We start from the raw sequence: 22,690 nt of genomic DNA on the forward strand, positions 1-22,690 counted from the left end.
CATTAGTCCAACTCACTCCTCCATATATCAAGGATACCAGGCATGTAATCAATTTGTTGTCGAATCTGGTTCCGACTGATGGACTTTGGATGGTCACTGCTGACGTCACATCTTTGTACTCTATAATCCCTCATAATTTGGGTCTACAAGCAGTTAAAAGCTCTTTAGTCAAAAATTCTAATATTCCAAATCTCCAGATTGAGTTCATCATGGAACTACTGGAGTTTGCTACCAAGTCAAACTACTTCTGGTTTGATGGTCGATTCTTTCGCCAAGACAGGGGAGTCGCGACGGGGGCTAAATATGCTCCCAGCTTGGCGAACCTGTTTATGGCCAAGTGGGAGGAGGACGTCATCTATGGTTGTGACCGACCCCAGGTGTTGCTCTGGGCAAGGTACATTGATGACATCCTCCTCCTCTGGAATGGGTCCAAATTAGAGCAGGACTCCTTTATGGAATTTTTTAATCTAAATACAAGGGGTATTCAGTTGAATTTTGAGGCCAGTCAGATTGTTATTCATTTTCTTGACTTGACCATTATGCGTGATACAGGTAGATTTGTTACCACCACATATTTTAAAAAGACAGAGAGGAATTCTTACATCCCTATCGACAGCTGTCACCATGTTCCATGGCTTCGTGCTGTTCCAAAGGGTCAGTATATGAGGCTTAAGAGGAACTGCACTGACCATAAGGACTTTGTGCTTCAGTCACGGGTTCTTACCACAAGGTTTATCGATAAAGGCTATGACAGTTCCTTGTTAGCTGACACTTTGAAAACAGTAGACTCTATGGATAGATAGATCAGCCATGCTTTCAACCAGGACACATCCTATTAATAGTGATTAGGTGTACACTTCACCTTTTGTTACTACCTTTTCCACTCAGCATAGAACTATCAAGAAGATAATAGAAAAACATTGGCATATCCTTAAAAATGATTGTGTATTGACTAAGGTACTACCTAGCAAACCTAAGGTTGTATTTAGAGGAGTCCCTACTTTGAGGGATGTGCTTGCTCCCAATGTTCTAAACCCTCCTGAACCGAAGCCAAGTTTTCTGAACCATCTGGTTGGCTATTACAGATGTAACAGATGCCAACCTTGTTCTGTTAACAAGTGCAAGCAGAGAAATGTAAAGAACTTTACATCAACGAGCACAGGTCTGATGTTTTCTATTAAGCCTTTTATTTCTTGTTCAAGTACGGGTGTAGTTTACCTGCTGCAGTGCCCTTGTGGTCTTCAGTACATAGGGAGGACTAAGCAGCCTCTCTTTGTTCGCTGTAAAGAGCACATAGCGAATATAAAAACGGAATTTTGTAAAATCTTACCTGTAAAATTCCTTTCTCTGAGTCCTCCGACAGTCGCCGCCCCTCCATATTCATCACAATGGGGTTATGACCTTTGCTCCGTAGGAGTAGCTAGGCAACAGAATATGTTAGTACAAAGACTTTTAGCATATCCCACCCCCAGGGGGTGGTCCCCTCAGCTCATAACCCTCCACTTCCTGTATCCAACTCAGTTTCAGTGGAATAGCAGTAGAGCATATAACCAACAACCCCAAAAGAGGGGCGGGGGCGGCGTCTGTCGGAGGAAAGAAAAAGGAATTTCAGAGAAAGGAATTTTACAGGTAAGATTTTACAAAAATTCCGTTTTCTCTTACGTCCTCCGACAGTCGCCGCCCCTCCATATTCATCACAATGGGGATGTCCCAAAGCAGTGCAAACATGAGGGGTGGGAAAAACGCAGCCGCGCCTAAGGCAACGCCGTCTCCCATCAGAGAAAGGAACCTTACCAAAGGAAGGAAACCAGTCGGGCATGAGAAAAAAACACTTGCTCAACAGGAGCAAGAACCCAGGGAAAAAAAAAAATCCCAAACAGCCAAGGAGCCCGCAACAAGGGCTCTAGGGAACTGCCGCACTAAGAACCTTGCGGCCAAAGGAGGCATCCGCCGATGCCTGAACATCTACTTTGTAGAATTTTGTGAAAGTGTGCACGGTCGACCAAGTCGCCGCCTTACACACCTGGGCCACAGAGGCCCCATGACGACAGGCCCAAGACGTACTCAGAGATCTGGTAGAGTGCGCCTTCACAGGCACAGGGGGAACTTTCCCCATCAAAGCATAGGCCTGTTCAATGGTCTGTCTGATCCATTTGGCGATGGTAGAAGCCGACGCCGCCATGCCCTTCCGAGGACCCTCCGGAAGAACAAACAAGGTATCCGATTTGCGAAAGGATTCAGTCGATTTCAGGTAAACCCTGATCGCCCGGACAACATCCAAGGAGTGCAGCTGCACCTCTTTCGGATGTTTAGGCTTCGCACAAAGCGAAGGCAAGACAATGTCCTCATTGAGGTGAAAGTCCGAAACCCTCTTCGGAAGAAAAGAAGGATTAGGTCGCAAGACCACCTTGTCCAAGTGCACGACCAGATACGGAGACTTGCAGGACAAGGCTGCCAGCTCCGACACTCTACGAGCCGAGGTAATAGCCACCAAAAAGGCGACCTTCTTGGACAACAAAGACAGCGAGATTTCCCTGATCCTTTCAAAAGGAGCACGCTGCAACACGGACAGAACTGGATTCAAGTCCCAAGGGGGTAAAGGGTCCCTCCTAGGAGGGATCAGATGTCGTACCCCCTGCACAAAAGTGCTAACCAAAGAGTTAGATGCCACAGGACGTTGAAAAAGAACGGCCAACGCAGACACCTGACCCTTGATCGTAGCTAGCGCCAAACGCTGGTCAACACCCGTTTGTAGGAAGGACAACACCCTAGACACCGAGTAAGTGCGAGGTGAGAACCCCCTGGACTCGCACCAGGCAAAATACGGTAATAGACCTTCCCCAAGGAAGACTTCCTCGCATTGATCAAAGTGTGAATGACCTCAGGGGAAAGACCCCTGCACTTCAGGACCTCGGTTTCAACAGCCAGGCCGTCAAAGCCAGCGACTGTAAAGCAGGATGGAAGATCGGCCCCTGCGACAGGAGATCTTCTCGAAGAGGCAGACGCCACGGGGCGTCGATCGCCAGATTTACGAGGTCTGCGTACCAGGACCGGCGAGGCCAGTCCGGTGCCACAAGAATCACCGTGGTTGGTTCCAAGTGTAACCTGCGAAGGAACCTGGACAGCAATTGAATCGGTGGAAACGCATACATCAGTTGGTACTGATGCCACGGGGCAACCAACGCGTCCGACGCAGTTGCCCGAGGATCGCGCGTCCTTGCCACGAACCGTGGTACCTTGTTGCTCAGACGAGACGCGAACAGGTCCACCTCCGGGAGACCCCACTTCGCGCACAACATCTGGAAGACCTCCGGGTGGAGGGACCATTCCCCCTGGTCCAGGGACTGACGGCTCAGATAATCCGCCTGCCAATTCTCCACCCCCGGAATGTGAGCTGCCGATATCGCCGGGACATGCGTCTCGGCCCAAGACAGAATGTCGGCCACTTCTCGAGCCGCCCTGGCACTCCTGGTGCCTCCTTGGTGATTGATGTAAGCCACCGCCGTGGCATTGTCCGTCTGCACACGAACCGGACAGCCCTGTAGTCTGTCCGTCCAACGTCGAAGGCAGAGGCGTATCGCTCGCAGTTCCAGAATGTTGATCGGAAGGGAGGACTCTTCCTCCGACCAAGTACCCCGGGCAGACAGAACGCCCAGAACACCACCCCAGCCCAACAGGCTGGCGTCCGTGGTGATCACCGTCCACAAGAAGGGACGAAAAGATTTGCCCCCCGACACCGACGGGGACTGGAGCCACCACAGAAGATCCCTTCTGGTCCGATGACTCAACGAGATCCGAAGATCCAGAGATTGCGGTCGCCCGTCCCACCTGGACAGAATTTCCGCCTGGAGACCCCGCGTGTGAAACTGGGCGAAGGGAATCGCCTCGAAGGCCGAGACCATCAATCCCAGACACCGCATGCACGTCCGAATGGACGAGGACGGATCGTCCCTGAGGGACCTGACTTCCTCCTGAAGAGTCCTGAGTTTGTCGTCCGGTAGGAAGACCTTCGCCTGGACAGAGTCCAGAATCATTCCCAGGTAAGGGAGATGAACCGATGGGCACAGCGTTGACTTTGGAAAATTGATCGTCCAACCAAACTCCTGCAGAGTCTGCAACGTAACGGACAGATCCTTCTCCAGACCCTGGCTGGTCGCAGACCGAACCAGAATATCGTCCAGATACCCCAGGACCGAGATGCCCTGGGCTCTCAACAAAGCCAGAACCGGGGCCAACACTTTGGTGAACACCCGTGGAGCCGAGGCGAGACCAAAAGGTAACGCCACAAATTGGTAATGATCCTCCGCTATGGCGAACCGAAGGTACCGCTGGTGACCTTCGAAAATCGGGATGTGAAGATACGCATCCTTCAAGTCGATGGAAGCCATGAACTCCCCCGGAATCAGGGCAGCCACCACCGACCGCAGGGATTCCATGCGGAACTTGCGCACCCGCACGAAGCGGTTCAGCGCCTTCAAGTCCAGAATCGGACGTACCTTGCCCTCCTTCCTGGGTACGGTGAACAGATTGGAATAGAACCCCCGAAATCTGTCCCGATGAGGCACCGGGACCACCACTCCCTGAGCCCTCAGGTCCTGCACCGCTAGATGCAGATCCCGCAAACGCTCCGGGGACAGTAGAAGATTTGAGGGAAAAAATCTGCTCTCCGGCCGAGAGAGAAACTCGATCTTGTAACCAGATCGAACGATTTCCTGAACCCACCTGTCCCGGACCCGGGACAGCCATGGCTGAAGGAAACCGAGCAAGTGTCCCCCCACCCCTGAGCCGGGTGAGGGCGCCCCTTCAGGCCGCACTGTTGTGGGCCGCGGAACCGGACTGGCCGGACTTTTGCTTACCAGCCCACGGCTTCTTGTGGGAGCCTTGACCCTTGGACGGCTTGCCCCTATAGTGTGACCGAAAGGCACAAAAGGACCCCTGAGGGGCTCGAAAGGAAGCATTCCTCTTACCAGGAGCCGTCTTAGCCTTGTGGGATTGTGGCAGGAGCGTGCTCTTACCACCCGTGACCCCCTTAATTAAGGCATCTAGGGATTCACCAAAAAGGCGAGAACCATCATAAGGCAAGTTAGCCAAGGTCTTACGTGAAGACTGGTCCACCGACCAACACTTCAACCAAACCAGACGGCGCGATAACACCGCCACACTATGTACACGTGCAGCTAACGGAACCATATCCAGGTCCGCATCACACATATACATGACACCCTGGTGGATTTGATCCACCATATCCAAAGTCGCCTGGGGGGCAGAATCAGCCACCAGGACGCGTCTAAGCACCTGCGTCCAGCTAGCGACAGCCTGGGCCGCCATAAGTGAAGCAAATAAGGCTTTCAACATGGAACCCATAATAGAGTAGGTATGACGGGCAAGGGACTCCATCCGCTTGTCCGTGGCATCCCGGAACACCGGAGTGTCCTCAGCAGGAATCGCAGTGGACTTATTCAAAACCGCTATCGCATGATCCACCGGAGGTGGGATACACCAACGCTCATCAGTAGCGGGCGTAAAAGGATAGCGTAGCTTAAATCTACTCGGTAAGGCTTGCGTATATTACGCCATTGTTCTTTTACAGCGCATTGAAAATCATCAGTGCAGGGAAACACCTGCGATGCTTTGCGCCTTTTTTGCGTCCCATAAGCCGCCAAGGCAGCAGGAGGACATTGCTCATCCTGTAAATGCAGTGTTTGCTTGATAGAAGCAACCAGTTCATCCATGAGTGCAAGCTCTTCAGACGAGCCAGGGGGAGAATTATCCACCCCTTCAACCTCAGCCTCCATTTCTGACCCTATAAGGTCCAGGGAGGAACGGGACCCCGACAAGAAGACCCCAGCCACAGCAGCCCCATCACCATCACCCTCTGAATCAGAGGAAATTGAAACTCTGGGCCTTTTTGAGGATTGAGCAGCCACCAGCATTTGCACCTGAGTCGCAAGGCTAGCCACAATCGCAGCCAAATCCCCCCCTGTGGGGGAAGCAGCAGTCCCCTGGCTTCCCACCAATGTGGCAGGAAACTTGCTTTCCTGAGAATCCATGCCCCAAATTGAGTACAAGTAAATGGGTGGTCGCCCCTTTAAATAAGGCGCTGCGAATGTAGCCCACCGCCACACAAGTACACCCACACCAGGGACCCCCACAGGGAGAAGGTATACACAGGCAAGGATACAGGGAATAGAGGGAAAAAACCTGGAGAGACCGCTGCTGCTGCTGCCTAGATCGGTGCTCCTGTAGGAAAGGAAGTGCTGGCATACAGGGCGCTCTATTAAAGCCTATGGGAGGCTACAAGAAAATGGCCGCCATGCATGTGTACCATGCGGCCGGAGCGATCACAGCCAAAATGGCGCCGTTTGGCGCCGAAACCGCCGCTCCCTCACCTCATGAAGGTGAAAAAGAAATTACACCCTTTGTCATAAAAAACATGGTGGACCGCCGCAGCGGCGCTGTAATGTGCAACAAGCATGATAGCATCAAGCCCCACAGCACACAGCCGTTCACACAGTCAGACTGACACAGAGTGCAGCACAGCCCCCCCTCCTTGCAGCCCACAGCATGCAGTGTGAGAGATAGGGAAGCATCAATAGTGTGAACACAGGGCAAGGTAACACAGTCCCAGACTGACACCCCCCAGACAGACAGGTCCCCACATAGATACACTTACCTCTTACATGGCGTGGGGGACCCGCACAGGCGAACAAGCCGCTGTACATGAGACAGGGAGAGTCGCATCCAGGACGCAGCAGAAGGTGGGTTGAGAAACCGCACAGCGTCCAGTGAGGTAGCCACCTCACCCTAGCATCCCTGCACGGAACAGGGATGGGTCGTTCAGAAAACTCAGGAGCGGTACCTGACTGAACGCTCGATGGCGGGCTGAGAAGCCACTGACCCACAACCTGCGACCAGGGGAGTCAGCCCGAGACGCAGCCCGCAGTATCCTCTTCATCAGTAGATCTAACTAATGCTGGTAAAAATAACAGCTAAATAAAGAAAGAGAGAAAAAACTCAAATAAAATCAAAAAAGAGAGAAGGCTGAGACAAAATGTCCCAGCATAGAAACATCCAGCTACTCCTGACAAGCTAGACATTGAAACTGAGTTGGATAGAGGAAGTGGAGGGTTATGAGCTGAGGGGACCACCCCCTGGGGGTGGGATATGCTAAAAGTCTTTGTACTAACATATTCTGTTGCCTAGCTACTCCTACGGAGCAAAGGTCATAACCCCATTGTGATGAATATGGAGGGGCGGCGACTGTCGGAGGACGTAAGAGAAAAAAGGTTTCAAAAACACCTCTGTATCCAAGCATTACCGCCTCAAGCATAATAGGGACCCCCGTAACACCATTTTTTTAGGTATTGATAAGTTTGATCCGCATTGGAGGGGTGAGCCCCTAATTAGAGGCCTTTCTAGATTAGAAATGTCTTGGATTTACAAGAGCAAAACCTTTACTCCCTTTGGCCTTAATATAGACACTGACGTAAATGCCTTTATTGACAACTCTTGAATTTATTACATATCGTATTCCTGGTTATATATGGTGGTTGGAAATATATGAGGGTGGTGAACCTGTTTGTGTTATATCTATAACTTTGATCATGTTTAAACGATATCCCCCTATAAGTGGATCAGGTTACCATTTATGGTGGACCTTATGTTCTATAGATATCTAATTTAATTATGTCACCTATAATCAGGAGTCCTGTTAGAGTTGTATATGGTCAAGTCCACAACCCGCTGGAAGTGTCCCTTATGGATACACTGAAATAGGGCGTATTATGGGTTTCCAGTTATATGTGTTTAAGTTTTTATTTATGATCATATTTATGTTTACATAAATTGTGAACCCTGTGTGAGTCGCATTCTATATGCAGCGCAGCCTCGATTAGATTCGACAGCCCCTTAAATGGTGGAGCTTGGCATAATACCATTATTTACTAGGTTTAGGGCGCATTTATGTCTTAGCCTATATTTGAGCTCATTATGAGCTTAGATATCATTTGGAGGCTGATAGAGATTATATATAAAATTATTTAATGTAAGTATAGCCATATTTGTGTGGCTCATGATTTATTTTTTTTATAATTTTATTCAATATGATTATATTACATATAGGTATCATATTTAGAATTTTAATGATATTTTATTTCCAGTATTAGCCCTATTTTGGCCGTTTACATGGTAGGAGATATTACTGGCATTTTTTCCCTTATCCATTATGGCGCCTCCTATTGCCATTATAGCATCACAAAAGGGAGATATAACTTGTTTATTCACATTATCGGCTTTTGGATGCGTTGCATTTATGGTCATTTGACTGCAATGCTTTATGTTAGGGCTGTGTGTAGGAACGCATTATTGTCCCAATTGGGTAAGTTTACACGACCCTGTACTAAATGTACAGATTGCTGTTACAGCGGTATCCCACATCAAATATGGCGCTCGCTATGTTTAGATGACATTTAGGTAGGTCAAATTGTGTTTGCTTCTATCTGGCCTATGATCAAAGGGATAGTTGGCCGTTACTGGCAATATCCCACATCAAATATGGCGCCCGTTGTATGTAGGTGCGGCCCTTATCTATTATGGCGCCTCCTATTACCATTATAGCATCACAAAAGGGAGATATAACTTGTTTATTCCCATTATCGGCTTTTGGATGCGTTGCATTTATGGTCATTTGACTGCAATGCTTTATATTAGGGCTGTGTGTAGGAACGCATTATTGTCCCAATTGGGTAAGTTTACACGACCCTGTACTAAATGTACAGATTACTGTTACAGCGGTATCCCACATCAAATATGGCGCTCGCTATGTTTAGATGACATTTAGGTAGGTCAAATTGGGTTTGCTTCTATCTGGCCTATGATCGAAGGGATAGTTGGCCGTTACTGGCAATATCCCACATCAAATATGGCGCCCGTTGTATGTAGGTGCGACTCAGATAGGGGCGGTCATGCTGTTGTTTCTTGGCTATTTAAAGCCCCGTACACACACACAGATCGTCGTCATACAAACGTCGGCGGACGAAAGATCTGCCGATTGTACGCGTGTTAGTATGGTGCCTCCGACAGCTGTCTGCACACAATCCGCGGACAAGAGTCTTTCTTGCAAACATGAAAATTTTTGTCTGCGGACACCAGAACGGACGATTGTTCGCCTGTCAGTACAGAAATCAGCCGACAGACCGCAGATTTGCAAGACTGGGCATGCTCAGAAAATAAAAAACACAGGGAAAGTTAACCATTACATGACATCACTTCTGCAGTCAGCTGAAGTCTGCAGACAAAATTCTTGTGCTGTCCTTGTGCTGTCTTTGCACTTTTCAACAGACACCGACATCCCGGGGAGAAAAGACGAACATTTGTATGACGACGATCTGTGTGTGTGTACGGGGCTTAAGTGGTGAGTCAGCACGCCGCCCGTATCCCTAGGAAGACGTCATCTATTATTATTATACATGATTTATATAGTGTCAACAGTTTGCTCAGCGCTTTACAATGTGAGGGAAGACAATACAGTTACAATACAGTTCAAAACAGGAGGAACTAGAGGGCCCTGCTCATTTGAGCATCTAGGACAGTGGTTCTTAACCTGGGTTCGATCGAACCCCAGGGGTTCGGTGGGTCAGTCTCGAGGGTTCGGCACACCCTCCGCTAGTACCACTTTGCTGTCAGGGACTATTTCTCCAGTTTCGGGTATGTCCTTCCGTTCCCGCTCCGCACCATCATCATGGAAATACACAACATCCAGTGGCGTAGCGTGGGGGGGGTGCAGGGGGGCCAGCCGCACTGGGCGCAACATCTGGGGGGGCGCATCCGCTCCGCAGTGTCATGTCATTCACTCTGTCATGATAGGCTGGCCGCCGCCGCCCGCTGAGTCTGCTCGCACTTGCAGCTCTCTCTGCCCCTGGCTCACTCTCACTGCTGGCTGTGAAGGTCGGCTCCCGGCCGAATCCGATCCAGACGGAGCCGGCGTTGCCCACTGTGGAGTGGTGGTGGGGGAGACAGGCCAGGCATGCGGTGCGGAGAGGGACTGTCTGGGGGAGGGACTAACCCATGCAGCGGCCGCCCAGCGCAGCGCGGGAAAGAACCACCAGGCCAGGCAGCCGCAGCAGCAGAAGAAGCCGGCAGGTGAGAGGCCAGAGAGCCAGTGGTGCTGCAGCCTGCAGGAGGAAAACCTAGCCTGTGAACGGGAGTCGGGACACAGGTGAAAAAACGGTACGACTGGAGTAGTACTGGCTGTACTAGTCTAGTGACTGACTGTCTGACTGACTGTGAGAACACTCAGAAGACTATGTACAGGGGATCTATTTTATGGGGAACCTGGCCTGCTGTAAGCGGGGAGATCTAAATGGGGGACGGGACCTCACCTCACCCTTGCCTGCTGTAAGGGGGGATCTATATGGGGGACGTGATCCCCCATATAGATCCCCCTTACAGTAGGCCAGGGTGAGGTTAGGTCACTCTGGGGTCTCCCATATAGAGCCCCCCTTACAGCAGGCCAGGGTGAGGTTAGGTCACTCTGGGGTCCCCATATAGATCCCCCCCTACAGCAGGCCAGGGTCCGGACCTCACCCTGGCCTTCTGTAAGGGGGGATCTATATGGGGGACCTGGGATCTATATGGGGGACCTCACCCTGGCCTGCTGTAAGGGGGGATCTATATGGGGGACCAGGTCCCCCATATAGATCCCCCTTACAGCAGGCCAGGGTGAGGAGAGGTCCCGTCCCCCATATAGATCTCCCCTTTACAGCAGGCCAGGGTGAGGTGAGGTCCGGGGTCCCCCATATAGATCCCCCTCACTCTGGCCTACTGTAAAGGGGGTGATCTATATGGGGGACGGGACCTCACCTCACCCTGGCCTGCTGTAAGGGGGGATGCTGGACATAAAAACAAAGAAAAGGAACAGACTTTGTTGCAAAAATGAGTTGCACTTGCCAAGCTAAAGCCACGCATTTCTAAACTGATCTCTGAAAGACAACAGCAGAAGTCACACTAATTTGCAGTAAATATTCATTATTATGTTTTTGTTTTTGTGTGAAAATTATGTTTTAATGGTTTTGTTCATTTTGTGCACCTATGTATAAATATATACCTAAAATAATATATACCTATGTTTTGAATTTGAAAAAATTATATTTTATTTTTCCAATTAAGAAGGGTTCGGTGAATGCGCATATGAAACTGGTGGGGTTCAGTACCTCCAACAAGGTTAAGAACCACTGATCTAGGATGAAACGTGGAAGTCGGGTGGCTGTGTTCTTCGGATCCCGCCGAATACAAGCGCTGTTTGTTTTTATACATGTGAGTTTTTTACCTTATTCATTAAAAGCCTATTGTTGCATACTTCACCATGGTGGCTGTTATTTTTTCATGATAATTGCTGGAGTGTGGATTGCCCAGGCTGTCTCTATACCACTGTGCATACCATCTAGCGGACCTGGAGTGGAGGTACTTAAGGGATCTGTTGGAGCTGACTGGATGCTTATCTCTGGTGGTTCATTTCCAATGCCTGATTACAGTTTTCATCTGGTAAGCGCATTAGCGTGATTTGGGCACTTTGTCACAGCGGAGGAAGAGTTCACTTTAGCGGTGAAGGATTTCTGTTTCTTTGCACATCAATTGCACATTTTTTTGGACTTTATCTTTTCTATTTTGGACTATACCTTTCAGCTTGGAGCCGATTTTTATTGCAGTTAGGGGGTTTCCCTTTATTTATTTGTGTGATTGCACATACATATTTTATATGTTTATTTAACTCTGATAGCTCAATACTATCTTATGAGATACACATTTGTTGTATTTACATGCATCATTTTTTAGCGCAGCTTTATCTTTTATATTTCTATTTGGTGTTTCCCACTGTAGCTGCAGCTTCAATTTTTCAATTTCTTCGCAGATTTATTTTGTGTTTAGCGCGGTTATTTTGTTTAAATATTCCACGTATACCTAAAAGATATAAGAACAGAACACATATAAATCAAACAATAATGATAAAATATTCTAGTAGCGCAAAAGGAGATGACAACCACTCTCCACCTACCAAACAGTAAGTGTGACTAAATATGTAAAAATCTCAGTGCAAGAGGTCCTGCACATGTAAATCCACCAAAGCAGCACAAATAAAATAATGAAATAACAATAGTCCAAAATGATGAATCTTTGGGAAAATTGTAGGTGCAGATGTATTGGATCACCTAGACCACCACCACTGTGCTCTGAAGGGGGGAAGCAATGCGCACTCACCAGCTCCACAGGCTCAGTCACTGTAGAGGAAAAGAACAGAGCTCCACTGGTGTGATAACGTTTTGAACTCACTTTATTCCAGTATACACACAGACAGTGCACTCACAACCTCCAGTTGATCATCCGCATTAAAAATGGAGGTGTGCACCTTTCGGGACCCGTGTCCAGACTCCACGCCGTGGACCGCGCGCCTTCCGGGTGTCCAGACTCCTCGTACACTAGATTGAGGTTACGCCGCCTGGCCACGTCCCTACGCGTTTCGTATGCCCCGTGAGGAAGTCGGAAGTACGAAACGCGTCGGGGCGTGGCCAGGCGGCGTAACCTCAATCTAGTGTACGAGGAGTCTGGACACCCGGAAGGCGCGCGGTCCACGGCGTGGAGTCTGGACACGGGTCCCGAAGGGTGCACACCTCCATTTTTAATGCGGATGATCAACTGGATACATGTGAGTGCAATGTCTGTGTATACTGGAATAAAGTGAGTTCAAAATGTTATCACACCAGTGGAGCTCTGTTTTTTCCCTCTACATGTCATTGAACCTGACCGATCCTATGCCATTGTTCCTGTCCCGGAGTCCTTAGTGGATGTGGTTGATGTTTGGCTTGTTTGCTCAGTCACGAGAGTGACTGAGCCTGTGGAGCTGGTGAGTGCTCATTGTTTCCCCCCTTCAGAGCACGGTGGTGGTGGTCTAGGTGATCCAATACATCTGCACCTACAATTTTCCCAAAGATTCATCATTTTGGACTATTGTTATTTCATTATTTTATTTGTGCTGCTTTGGTGGATCTACATGTGCAGGACCTCTTGCACTGAGATTGTTTTACATATTTAGTCACACTTACTGTTTGGTAGGTGGAGAGTGGTTGTCATCTCCTTTTGCGCTACTAGAATATTTTATCATTATTGTTTGATTTATATGTATTCTGTTCTTATATACTATTGTCACTAAGTAGCAGCATCTTATACCATACAGCTTTAGGTACGTGTCCTCACTAAGCGCTTGGTTGCTTACTGTATTTGGGTTCCGTGTCTGTGTAAGCAGTTTATATATATATATATATACCTAAAAGATATTTTAACTGCAGTGCTGAAATCAGCCTTCCACAGCTGCTGCCATCAGAGGTATCCATATATGCTGTGCGCAAACGCTGTTTGTGTCAGAATATATAAAATCAATGTGGCAGCCGACGGGTACCTGCAAGAGAAACAGGTTAGCAAAATAATGAAAAACAAACAAGTACAGTAAAAGTAGGAAGAGTAGAAGAACATACAAAATGACTGACACGACAACTGTTTTTGGATTTTTTATTTTTTTTGTAACACTTTTTTTGTGAACTGCGATTTTCCAGCTTGGGTCTCTCAAAATGTCGATAGCCATCGAACATCTTTCAAGACCCTGTGTTTGTGTGCCCTACACTGTTTAGTGCTGTACCCTACACTAATACTCTACTAGTGTATGGTAGCGCTCAAAACATTCCCCAATGCAGAGACCAGGTTGGTCAGGACATCTGGGACAATAATAGCGGGTGTCATGCCTAAATCCACGCCTGCTACAGACACGGGATCTTCTTTGGGGGTGAGTTTGGGTAGGGGTACGCGGGAGGACGTGTGGAAAATGTCTCTCATGAAGCCGGCTCACTGCATCTGGAAGGGGAAGTTGGGCAGGCACACCTCCTGGGTACAGGTAGGCAAGGATGATCGCTTCCTGGAATTCTCGAAGGATCCAGTTCACGCTGACGTCCTGTATAGGACAAAGGCGTTCAGCATAGCCAATTGGAATAAATAGACACTTTTTTGTACCAGCGTCTGGCTTTACGGGCAACTAATTACGGCGCCAAAAGCTGGTCGTTAAGGTCCACCCCTCCCATATTAAGGTTATATTCGTGGACACAGAGGGGTTTCTCCATAACGCCAGTTGCCGTAGGAATTTGGATCGTCGTGTCCGCGTGAAGGGAGGACAGAACGAAAACATACCGTGTATCCCTCCACTTCACTGCAAGCAATTTGTCCATTTTCAAGCAGGCTCTCTCCCCCCGACTAAGACAGGAATTTACAAGCCGTTGGGGGAAGCCCCGGCGATTAGGTCGCACGGTGCCACATGCGCCAATTTGTAATTCAAGAAGATGACTAAATAGTGGCACGCTTGTGTAGAAGTTGTCCACGAAGAAATGGTATCCCTTTCCGGATAAGGGTGACACCAAGTCCCAAACTATCTTGCCGCTACTCCCTATGTAGTCTGGGCAGTTGGGGGGGCTCCACAGTGCTATCTTTTCCCTCATAGACCCGAAAGCTAACTGTATAGCCTGTGGCCCTGTCACAGAGCTTGTACAACTTGACCCCGTACTTGGCACGCTTGCTGGGGAGGTACTGTTTCATAGCAAGGCGGCCAGTAAACTTAATCAGGGACTCGTCAACGCAGAAAACTTGTTTCGGGCGTAAACAAGGCTGCAAACCGCTGATTGAAGTGGTCTATGAGGGGCCGAATTTTGTGGAGCCGATCATATGCAGGGTAGCCCCGAGGACGACAGATTTCATTGTTGCTGAAATGCATAAATCACAGAATTTGCTCGTATCTCGCCCTGGACATGGAGGCAGAGTACATGCGCATATGGTAAAGTGGGCTAGTGGACCAATATAGCCGCAATTCACTCTGTTTGGTTATGCCCATGTTGAGGGAAAGGCCCAGAATGATTTTAAAATGGTCTGGCAAGGGCGAATTTGGTTTGGTGGCGATAAATTGTTGCGCATATAAATTTGATTGTTCCACAATAGATCTGAAAAGATCTTCCGTGAAGAACAGCTCAAAAAAGTTCAGGGGCGTAAAACCAGCTGTCTCCACGTGGATTCCAGGTTGGGCAGTGAATGGGGGGAAGTACTGGCACTGTAGAATCAGTGGGTTGCCAATTGGGATATGCCAGCGCATCAGGGAGGGCACTACGGGCCTGTCTTCGAATACGCGGTGGCTGCGGGCCACTACTCGTGCTAGCCACCGCACCAGCTTCAACTGCACTTATGGGACTTGCCACGTCACCAAGTGTTACTGCAGTGCTGGTTGTACTAGGTCCAGGGTGTACTAGGCCACTGGCGCTTGCCAGGCCGCCAGAAGGATGAGCGGCACTAGTACCGACACTCTGCTCCATAGGAGCACCCTGCGATTCCTGCATCTCAACAACTCCAGAATGGGGTCGGGTACACCTGGGTCTAACAGGGACCCATCCGTCGTCTGAGCCATCTGTCAGGGAGCCGCTGCTGTCATCAGGTTCGTGTACGGACCCTGATTCTGCCAGTGAGGCTTCCCCATCGCTCTCATCTGACATGGTCAGTATACTATAAGCCTCTGCACTACTGTACCAACGTTTGGACATTTTGGTAACTAAATTTACCGGTACAGTAGTGTGACTCACAGGTAATAAAAGCACCTGGTTGTCAAGGACTATTTCAAGCGCTACTAAAAAAAAAAAAAAAAAAAAACTGCTAATGCTAGCAGGGATCAGGCCTGACTCTGCTAACACAGCGGTTTTGTGTGTTGTGTTTTTTTTTTGTAAGTGACAGTAATCTATTGATTACTACACTTGCCTGGGTGGGGTGGGGTGGGCTGGGCGGAGGGGTTAAACGCAGGTACTGGCAGGAATCAGTGCTGATCGTGCAAACACTGCGTTTTGGGAACCCTAAACTATGGGGACGCTAGTATAGTTCTGATCAGATATTATCTGTTCAAACACTATACTAGTAATGGAAGTGTGTGTGTGTGTGTGTGTGTGTGTGTGTGTGTGTGTGTGTGTGTGGTAATCAAGGGGTTATTTCTAACTATGCGCCGGGGATCTGCGCTATTTTAGACTGACACTAACACTAGCTAATGTCACCTGTGTCACTAATAATAGTGATCAGAAAAAAAACTGTACACTATAAAAGTGACACTGTGACAGGGCAATGAAGGGGTTAACTGGGGGTGATCGGGGGGGGGGGGGGGTCAGGGGGTTAAATCTTTGAGGGGTGGCGGGGACCCTAAACCTCCTTTGGGACAGAAACTAACTCGCTAGCGCTAACTCAAGTCAGAATCACACTAATACAAAATACAGTAAAACTTTATTACGTGTGTATTAGTGTGCAATGTGACAGGGGGGGGAAGGGGTTAACTGGATGTGATCAGGGGGTTGAATCTTTATTGGGAGGGGGTGGCGGGTATCCTAAGGATAAAAGGAACGACCGCAAGCGCTAAACCTGGTCACAAGTCACACTTATACAGGTATATAGAAAATGCTATATACTGTATACAGTGTGTGTTGTGACAGGGGGTGTAGAGGTGATCGGGGGGGGGGGGGGGATCAGGGGGTTAAATCTTTATTGGGGGGGGTGGCGGGGACCCTAAACCTCCTTGGGACAGAAACGAAGTCGCTAGCGCCAACTCAAGTTACAATTGCACTAATACAAAATACAGAAAAACAGTATATTACGTTTGTATTAGTGTGCAATGTGACAGGGGGGGAAGGGGTTAACTGGATGTGATCAGGGGGTTAAATCTTTATTGGGAGGGGGTGGCGGGTATCCTAAGGATAAAAGGAACGGCCGCAAGCGCTAAACCTGGTCACAAGTCACACTTATACAGGTATATAGAAAATGCTATATACTGTATACAGTGTGTGTTGTGACAGGGGGTGTAGGGGTGATCAGGGGGTTACATCTTTATTGGGGGGGGGGGTGGCGGGGACCCGAAACCTCCTTGGGACAGAAACGAAGTCGCCAGCGCCAACTCGAGTCACAATTGCACTAATACAAAATACAGAAAAACAGTATATTACGTTTATATTAGTGTGCAATCTGACAGGGGGGTAGGGGTTAAATCTTTATGGGGGGGGGGGGTGGCGGGTATTTTAAGTGAAAAAGGGAGGGCAGGGCTGCAAGCGCTACACCTGGTCACAAATCACACTTATACAGGTATATAGGAAAATGCTATATATTGTATACAGTGTGTGTTGTGACAGGGGGTGTAGGGGTTAACTGGGGGGGGCGAATGAGGGTTAAGTGTGCCTATCTAAGTGTATGTGGGTGTGCTTGGTGCAGTACTCAGTTTGATGTGCTCTCTCCTCTTGATGAATCCAAAAAGGATCATGGGAGGGGAGAGCACGTCTTTTCTGAGCCTGTGTTTACATTACACAGGCTCAGCATGGAATCTGATTGAGCGCGCACCAGACCGGCGGGAATGGACGACGTAGTCCTACGTCACTTTGCCTGCACGGGGCTGACCGCCGCAGTAAATAGTCGTGCGGCGGTCGTCAAGTGGTTAAAAAAGTCATGACAGCTGTGAATGTTCCAGGTATCATGTGATAGCTGTGGGCCAATCTCAGCACCCTGTACCATGTGATAGTTGTGGGCCAATCACAGCACACAATAGTAAATCACAACTGTTAAGAATGTAACCCATTCATGACAGTTCAAACTATTACTGTTACAGTGACCACTGTAACAGTAATCAAAGTTTAAATAAATAAATCCTCATCCCCCCCTCCCCCAGGTAATACATGGTGACACTGAACTACTCTGATGAAAGTACTTTATTTTGTTTTTAACATACTGTCACCAGTCAGTATCTCTGACCACCACCACATCAGTCATATGACAACGCTGTACTGCACTGGTGAAAGTGTGTAAAAAATGTTTTTTTTTTTTTTTTTTTTTTTAAATATTACTAGTTACAACTTAAAAAAAAAAAAACCTTGCCATGTCTCTCTGTGCCAGGGGGTTTACCATTTACTACTCTATCCAAAATTATAATCTTCATCTAAACCCCAACTTCCATCAATAACAAATTGAAACCAACTTGGTCATGTTCTATTAAAGCCAGGATGCAAAAACATTAAAATAGTAATTACTGCTGCTGACTGGATAGCTGCAGGTTTGACACAGCAGGGGGCGCATTGGACTGACGTTGAGAGACTCACACAGAGCACAGCGGTCCTTCTATATAGAATATCACAGCTAAAGTGGCTTTTCAGCTAGGGCTAGGAGAGGATTGAAGGAAAATAAAATGACAGTTTAGACATAGCAAACATAGGATTTTTTTATTACCCTGGCTTTTTTTAACCATATTAGGACAGTCGTTTGAATCTGGGTCGCAGAATTAAATGCACTCCTGTGACCCACAGGAGAAGTATGGCAATGGGTCTCCTTTAACCACTGTACAGAATGGGGGTATGTCTACCTGTGGGGTCAATGTGAAAAGGAAATAGCAGTGAATGTGTTATTTGTAAAAGGCATAATAGTTATTGGAACAGGTGAATCCGAACTACTACCGCCTGTGTAATACCTGGTGAGCCTTTTATGCACACATAATAAAATGTATTACCTGCCGTCAGCTGGTGAATGTTTTTATTCCAATGAAAGCATGTACAGCCACATACATGGATATAAAATTTAGATGGAAAAACATTATAAACATCTAATAAAAACTAGTTATTAACTGTTCACAATAATATCTACAATTCTATAATTTAGTTGCATATTTTACATCTGTCTTTTTCAGTGGATAATGCAACATAAAAATATGAAACATTCAGTAGTCATTCACAGTTATTGGTCCACTTTAGTAATAACAACAATATGCCAATTGAACATCTTAGAAACCTCTCCAAAAAAGACACATCATCCAGGTGTACTTTTAAAGGGCAAATCCAACCAAAAATGTTTCTCTGTTTTACAAATAGTGGGGTGCGGTGTAAGGAGAAGAAAAAAACATAACACTGAGGACATATAGAAGAGAAAGAAAAAAAAAATGGTTGGGGAGGACAATGGAAAAAAATCTGGATGTGTGCAGAGGGATCATGGAATTGGTATATTTTTGCTGTAAATCAAAGAAGGGTGACTGCATGTAACGGTTATTAGGCATGAGAGGTTTTAAGTATTAGTGATATATTAGGCAATTTCCAGCCACAGTACAGTGACCGTGATCACCTTACAAAAGTATAGTTAAACTGGCCATAGATGGAAATTCGGCTGGTTCAGCAAGGACTGGCTGAATTTTGATCCATATATGGCATTCCCACTAGACAGAAGTTGAATGGGAATGCTGTAAAACTTTTGTCGATCAGCTTGTTGCAGCTGCAGATCAGTGTATTCTGACAACAGAGGAGTCCCTGCTGTCAGATTACAATGGCACAGCGGGGAGAATTCCTCCATCCACCTGGCTTGCATTTAAAAAAAGACCCATCTATGGCCAGCCTTAGGACAATAGTACCACAATTTCAGATACTGTATAACACATAACAAGCTCCCTGGCTTTTTCATTTTTTGTAAAGTACCAAAACGCAAGTATGTATATTGGTTTATAACATGGAACATTTGCATCAAAACTGATCTATCATTTCACAATGGTAAGCTGAATGATCCACTTTTTTATATCTTTTGGTGTCCCCCAGAAATGGAATAACTACAGGAATTCTCAGCCCTGATCCCCACACTGCAGAGCCTCACTCTTGCTGCAGCACAACATTTTTTTACTACTGCTGAAATCTTTGTTAAGAAATGAAAATCCATCAAACACCTTCTTGCATGGACCTCCTCGCAATTCTGTCACTGGCAGCAAAAGAATCCCTAAAAAGTGCAATCATCTCATCCTATGGCATGATTAGTTCAGGAGCCCAAACTTTGCAAAGCCTTGCCCTTCAGCAATAAAGTAGCGACACAGTGACAGGTCCTTGGTTTGTCAAGCAGGCAGCGATGCAGTAGAAGAGGCAGAGAGTTCTTGCTGCTCTCTTAGGCCCCTTTCACACTTATGCGACGCAAATTTACCGCAATTTTGCGGCGCGATTTTGAAAGCAATGGCAAGGCTATATGCCTCAAAACGCTATAAAATTGTGGCAAAGTAGTGCAGGAACTACTTTGAAGTCGGTGCGACTTCAAAAACGCACTGATATGAATGGGGCTCATTAAAAATAATGGACAACAACTTGTCATGCGATTCTGCGGTCCAAAATCGCGGAACAAGTCGCACTAGTGTGAATGGGGCCTTAAAGTGGTTATAAAAGCAAAACATTTTTTACCTCAAAACATTATCTGCATTAAAGGTAAACAAACCTTTTGAAAGTTGCTGCCCCTCAGCCCCCCCACGGGAGACTTGGCAGCAGCCAAAGCAATTGGCTCCCACTGCTGTCAGTCAAAATCCTGTGAGGAAGAAGCAGGGACAGGCCCGGGCCGCACGGTGTGTGTCTTGAGACACACACAGTCAGACCCGGCATCAAGCCCATGTGTCTGCCTCCATAGCAAGCACATACTATTGGGGCAGATGAAGAAGAGGAGGAGCTGACAGTGCTGGTGGGGGATCAAAAACCATTGCACAGATCAGATAAATATGACATATTGGTTTTAAAAAACGAAAAAACCTTTACAGTCACTTTAAGCTGGCCACACTGATCAAATTTTTTTGATGGGCTGCCAGTAGTCCAAATAAAAATAGCCCTGCAGGGGGAATTTGTCAATCTGCGCTGCTAACGTAAATGGGGAAACCTGTAAGATCTTTCATTCAGCCCACAGAAATTTATGTGTGTGTGGCCAGCTTGCAATCCTGTCATAGAACTGATAGAGTAGCATGGGCCCTATGGCTGTAAAAATTAGTAGACCTGGAAACTAAGTAGACATTGCAATGTTGTAGTCCCCAAAAAAGAAGGTGGTTCCATCCTCTGGCATTTGCGGAACACTGAAAGGCTTTTTTTGGTGGTGTGACCCTTCAAATAAAAAAAAGGCACTCACTGGTGGACATTGTCTTTTTTTTTTTTTTACCTAAACAAAGTCTCATAATCAATGTACCATACCAACTGCCCAGATACTGGTTTTATTCCAAAGATGGGCCATTTATTGGGATTGCTTTCTGCTCTGCTAATAAGAGTTGCAATATCATGCTTCCCTTTACCTAGAACTAGGACAGCGACTTTTCGGGCTTTATTAATGAGTGGGAGGCTAAGGCTCATCCTGTCATGGGGCTTTATTGGACTTCTTGAAAATACCACCAATTCATCTCCTGTGATCCCATTCTTAGAGCCAGGGAAGATAGAAGCAGTATGGCCATCATTCCCCAGCCCTAATAGTACAAAGTCAAAGCTTGAATTGCTGACCAGGGTAGAGATTTCCTGAGCATAGACCTGGGTACCTAAATCTTCCTCAGCACAGAGCCTTTGGTTCCTATGTACAGGCATGGGGTGGATATTTACATAGGGAACTCTGACATGCTGCAACAGACGTCTTTCAAGGCTACCAAAGTTGGACTCAATATCTGTAAATGGCACACAGCGTTCATCCACCATCCACAAATGAGTGTGCTTCCATGGAAAGCCATAATGGTGCCTGGACAATCTCTGAAATAAGGCGATAGGGCTGGAGCCCCCAGATAGAGCCAGATGGAAACTACCTGAGCTCTTCACGGCTTCTTCTGCTGCCCTCTGTATGTCTTGTGCTAGTTTCTCTATCAGCTGTTCAGCCCAGTTAGACACCATGGTGTTACTGAGAAATATGGATTGTGTTGAAGCAAATGCATTGGTCTTTTGCTCCATGCCCATTATCTGTAAGTGTTCATCTGTCAGAAAACGTAGCCCACCATGTTCTATTACAAAGTCTAGCAAATGACTGGTCTCTGACCCTCCTGGATAGACTCTTGGTGAAGTTCTCTCCAGCTCATCCAAGATGGGAGTCCAGAACTTCCAGGAAGCCAGCAGATTTTTTGTTGTGATGAAGGACTCCTTCTTTCCTCGATAAATATTTGAGATTAATATGGAGTAGGCTTCTCTTTCTTGAATTGGATGGTACACATAAAAATCAGATAGAGGTTGACCAAACAAAAAGACATTTGGGAGTTCAGACACTTCTTGCCACTGGCTGGGTACAAGGCTTGGTTTGAATAAATTTCGACTTATTAGCACAGCCGGAAAACCTAGCTCTCCATGTCCAATGTGGAATACAACCTGCCTGGGCTTACATGATCTTTCACTGTATCTCGGGCTGAATCTTTTTGCAGGCAGAAGGCATTGTCTTTAAACACAACTCTGACATATGAAGTCCTCTCATCCAAATCTTTGCCCGATACCAAGAGAAAGGGCACTCCTTCCCACCGCATGTTGTCAATATAGATAAGGACACCTTTCAAAAGGGCAAAAAAAAAGAATGCATTGTTTAGACCAGGTTATCTGTACAGTTGGGCCATTTTCTGAATGCCATGACATTTTAAATATTTATTTTCATCTCTTCTGCTTATATTTCACTAATATTTTATATTAAGAACATCAGGCTTGAGTTAAAAAAGAAACTATGCCACTTTTACCAAAATTTAAAAAACTTTTAATGAGCAATTTTGAGTGACCCTGCCACTTTCATAGTGACTACACCAGCAGCACATAGAACAGAGGTGTCAAACTCCATGCTTGAAAGACCTTTTTCTGCAGCCTTCATCGCG

General features: G+C 47.0%; 2 protein-coding genes across 2 annotated transcripts in view; one reads left to right on the forward strand and one right to left on the reverse strand.

Annotated features, from left to right (window-relative positions):
* The window catches only part of TMED5 (transmembrane p24 trafficking protein 5), a 518,850-nt gene that overhangs the window by 167,624 nt on the left and 328,536 nt on the right, over window positions 1-22,690 (forward strand). The gene's annotated exons all lie outside the window — the stretch shown is intronic.
* Window positions 21,007-22,690, reverse strand: part of LOC309562324 (GDH/6PGL endoplasmic bifunctional protein-like) — a 45,190-nt gene continuing 43,506 nt past the window's right edge. The window contains 2 exon segments of the mRNA XM_082266468.1: window positions 21,007-22,231; window positions 22,234-22,377. Coding sequence (XP_082122594.1) covers window positions 21,024-22,231; window positions 22,234-22,377 — 1,352 coding nt within the window. The 3' untranslated portion in view covers window positions 21,007-21,023.

This window comes from Pelophylax lessonae, assembly GCF_965119305.1.
Source record: "Pelophylax lessonae genome assembly, chromosome: 8".
Classification (NCBI taxonomy): domain Eukaryota; kingdom Metazoa; phylum Chordata; class Amphibia; order Anura; family Ranidae; genus Pelophylax; species Pelophylax lessonae.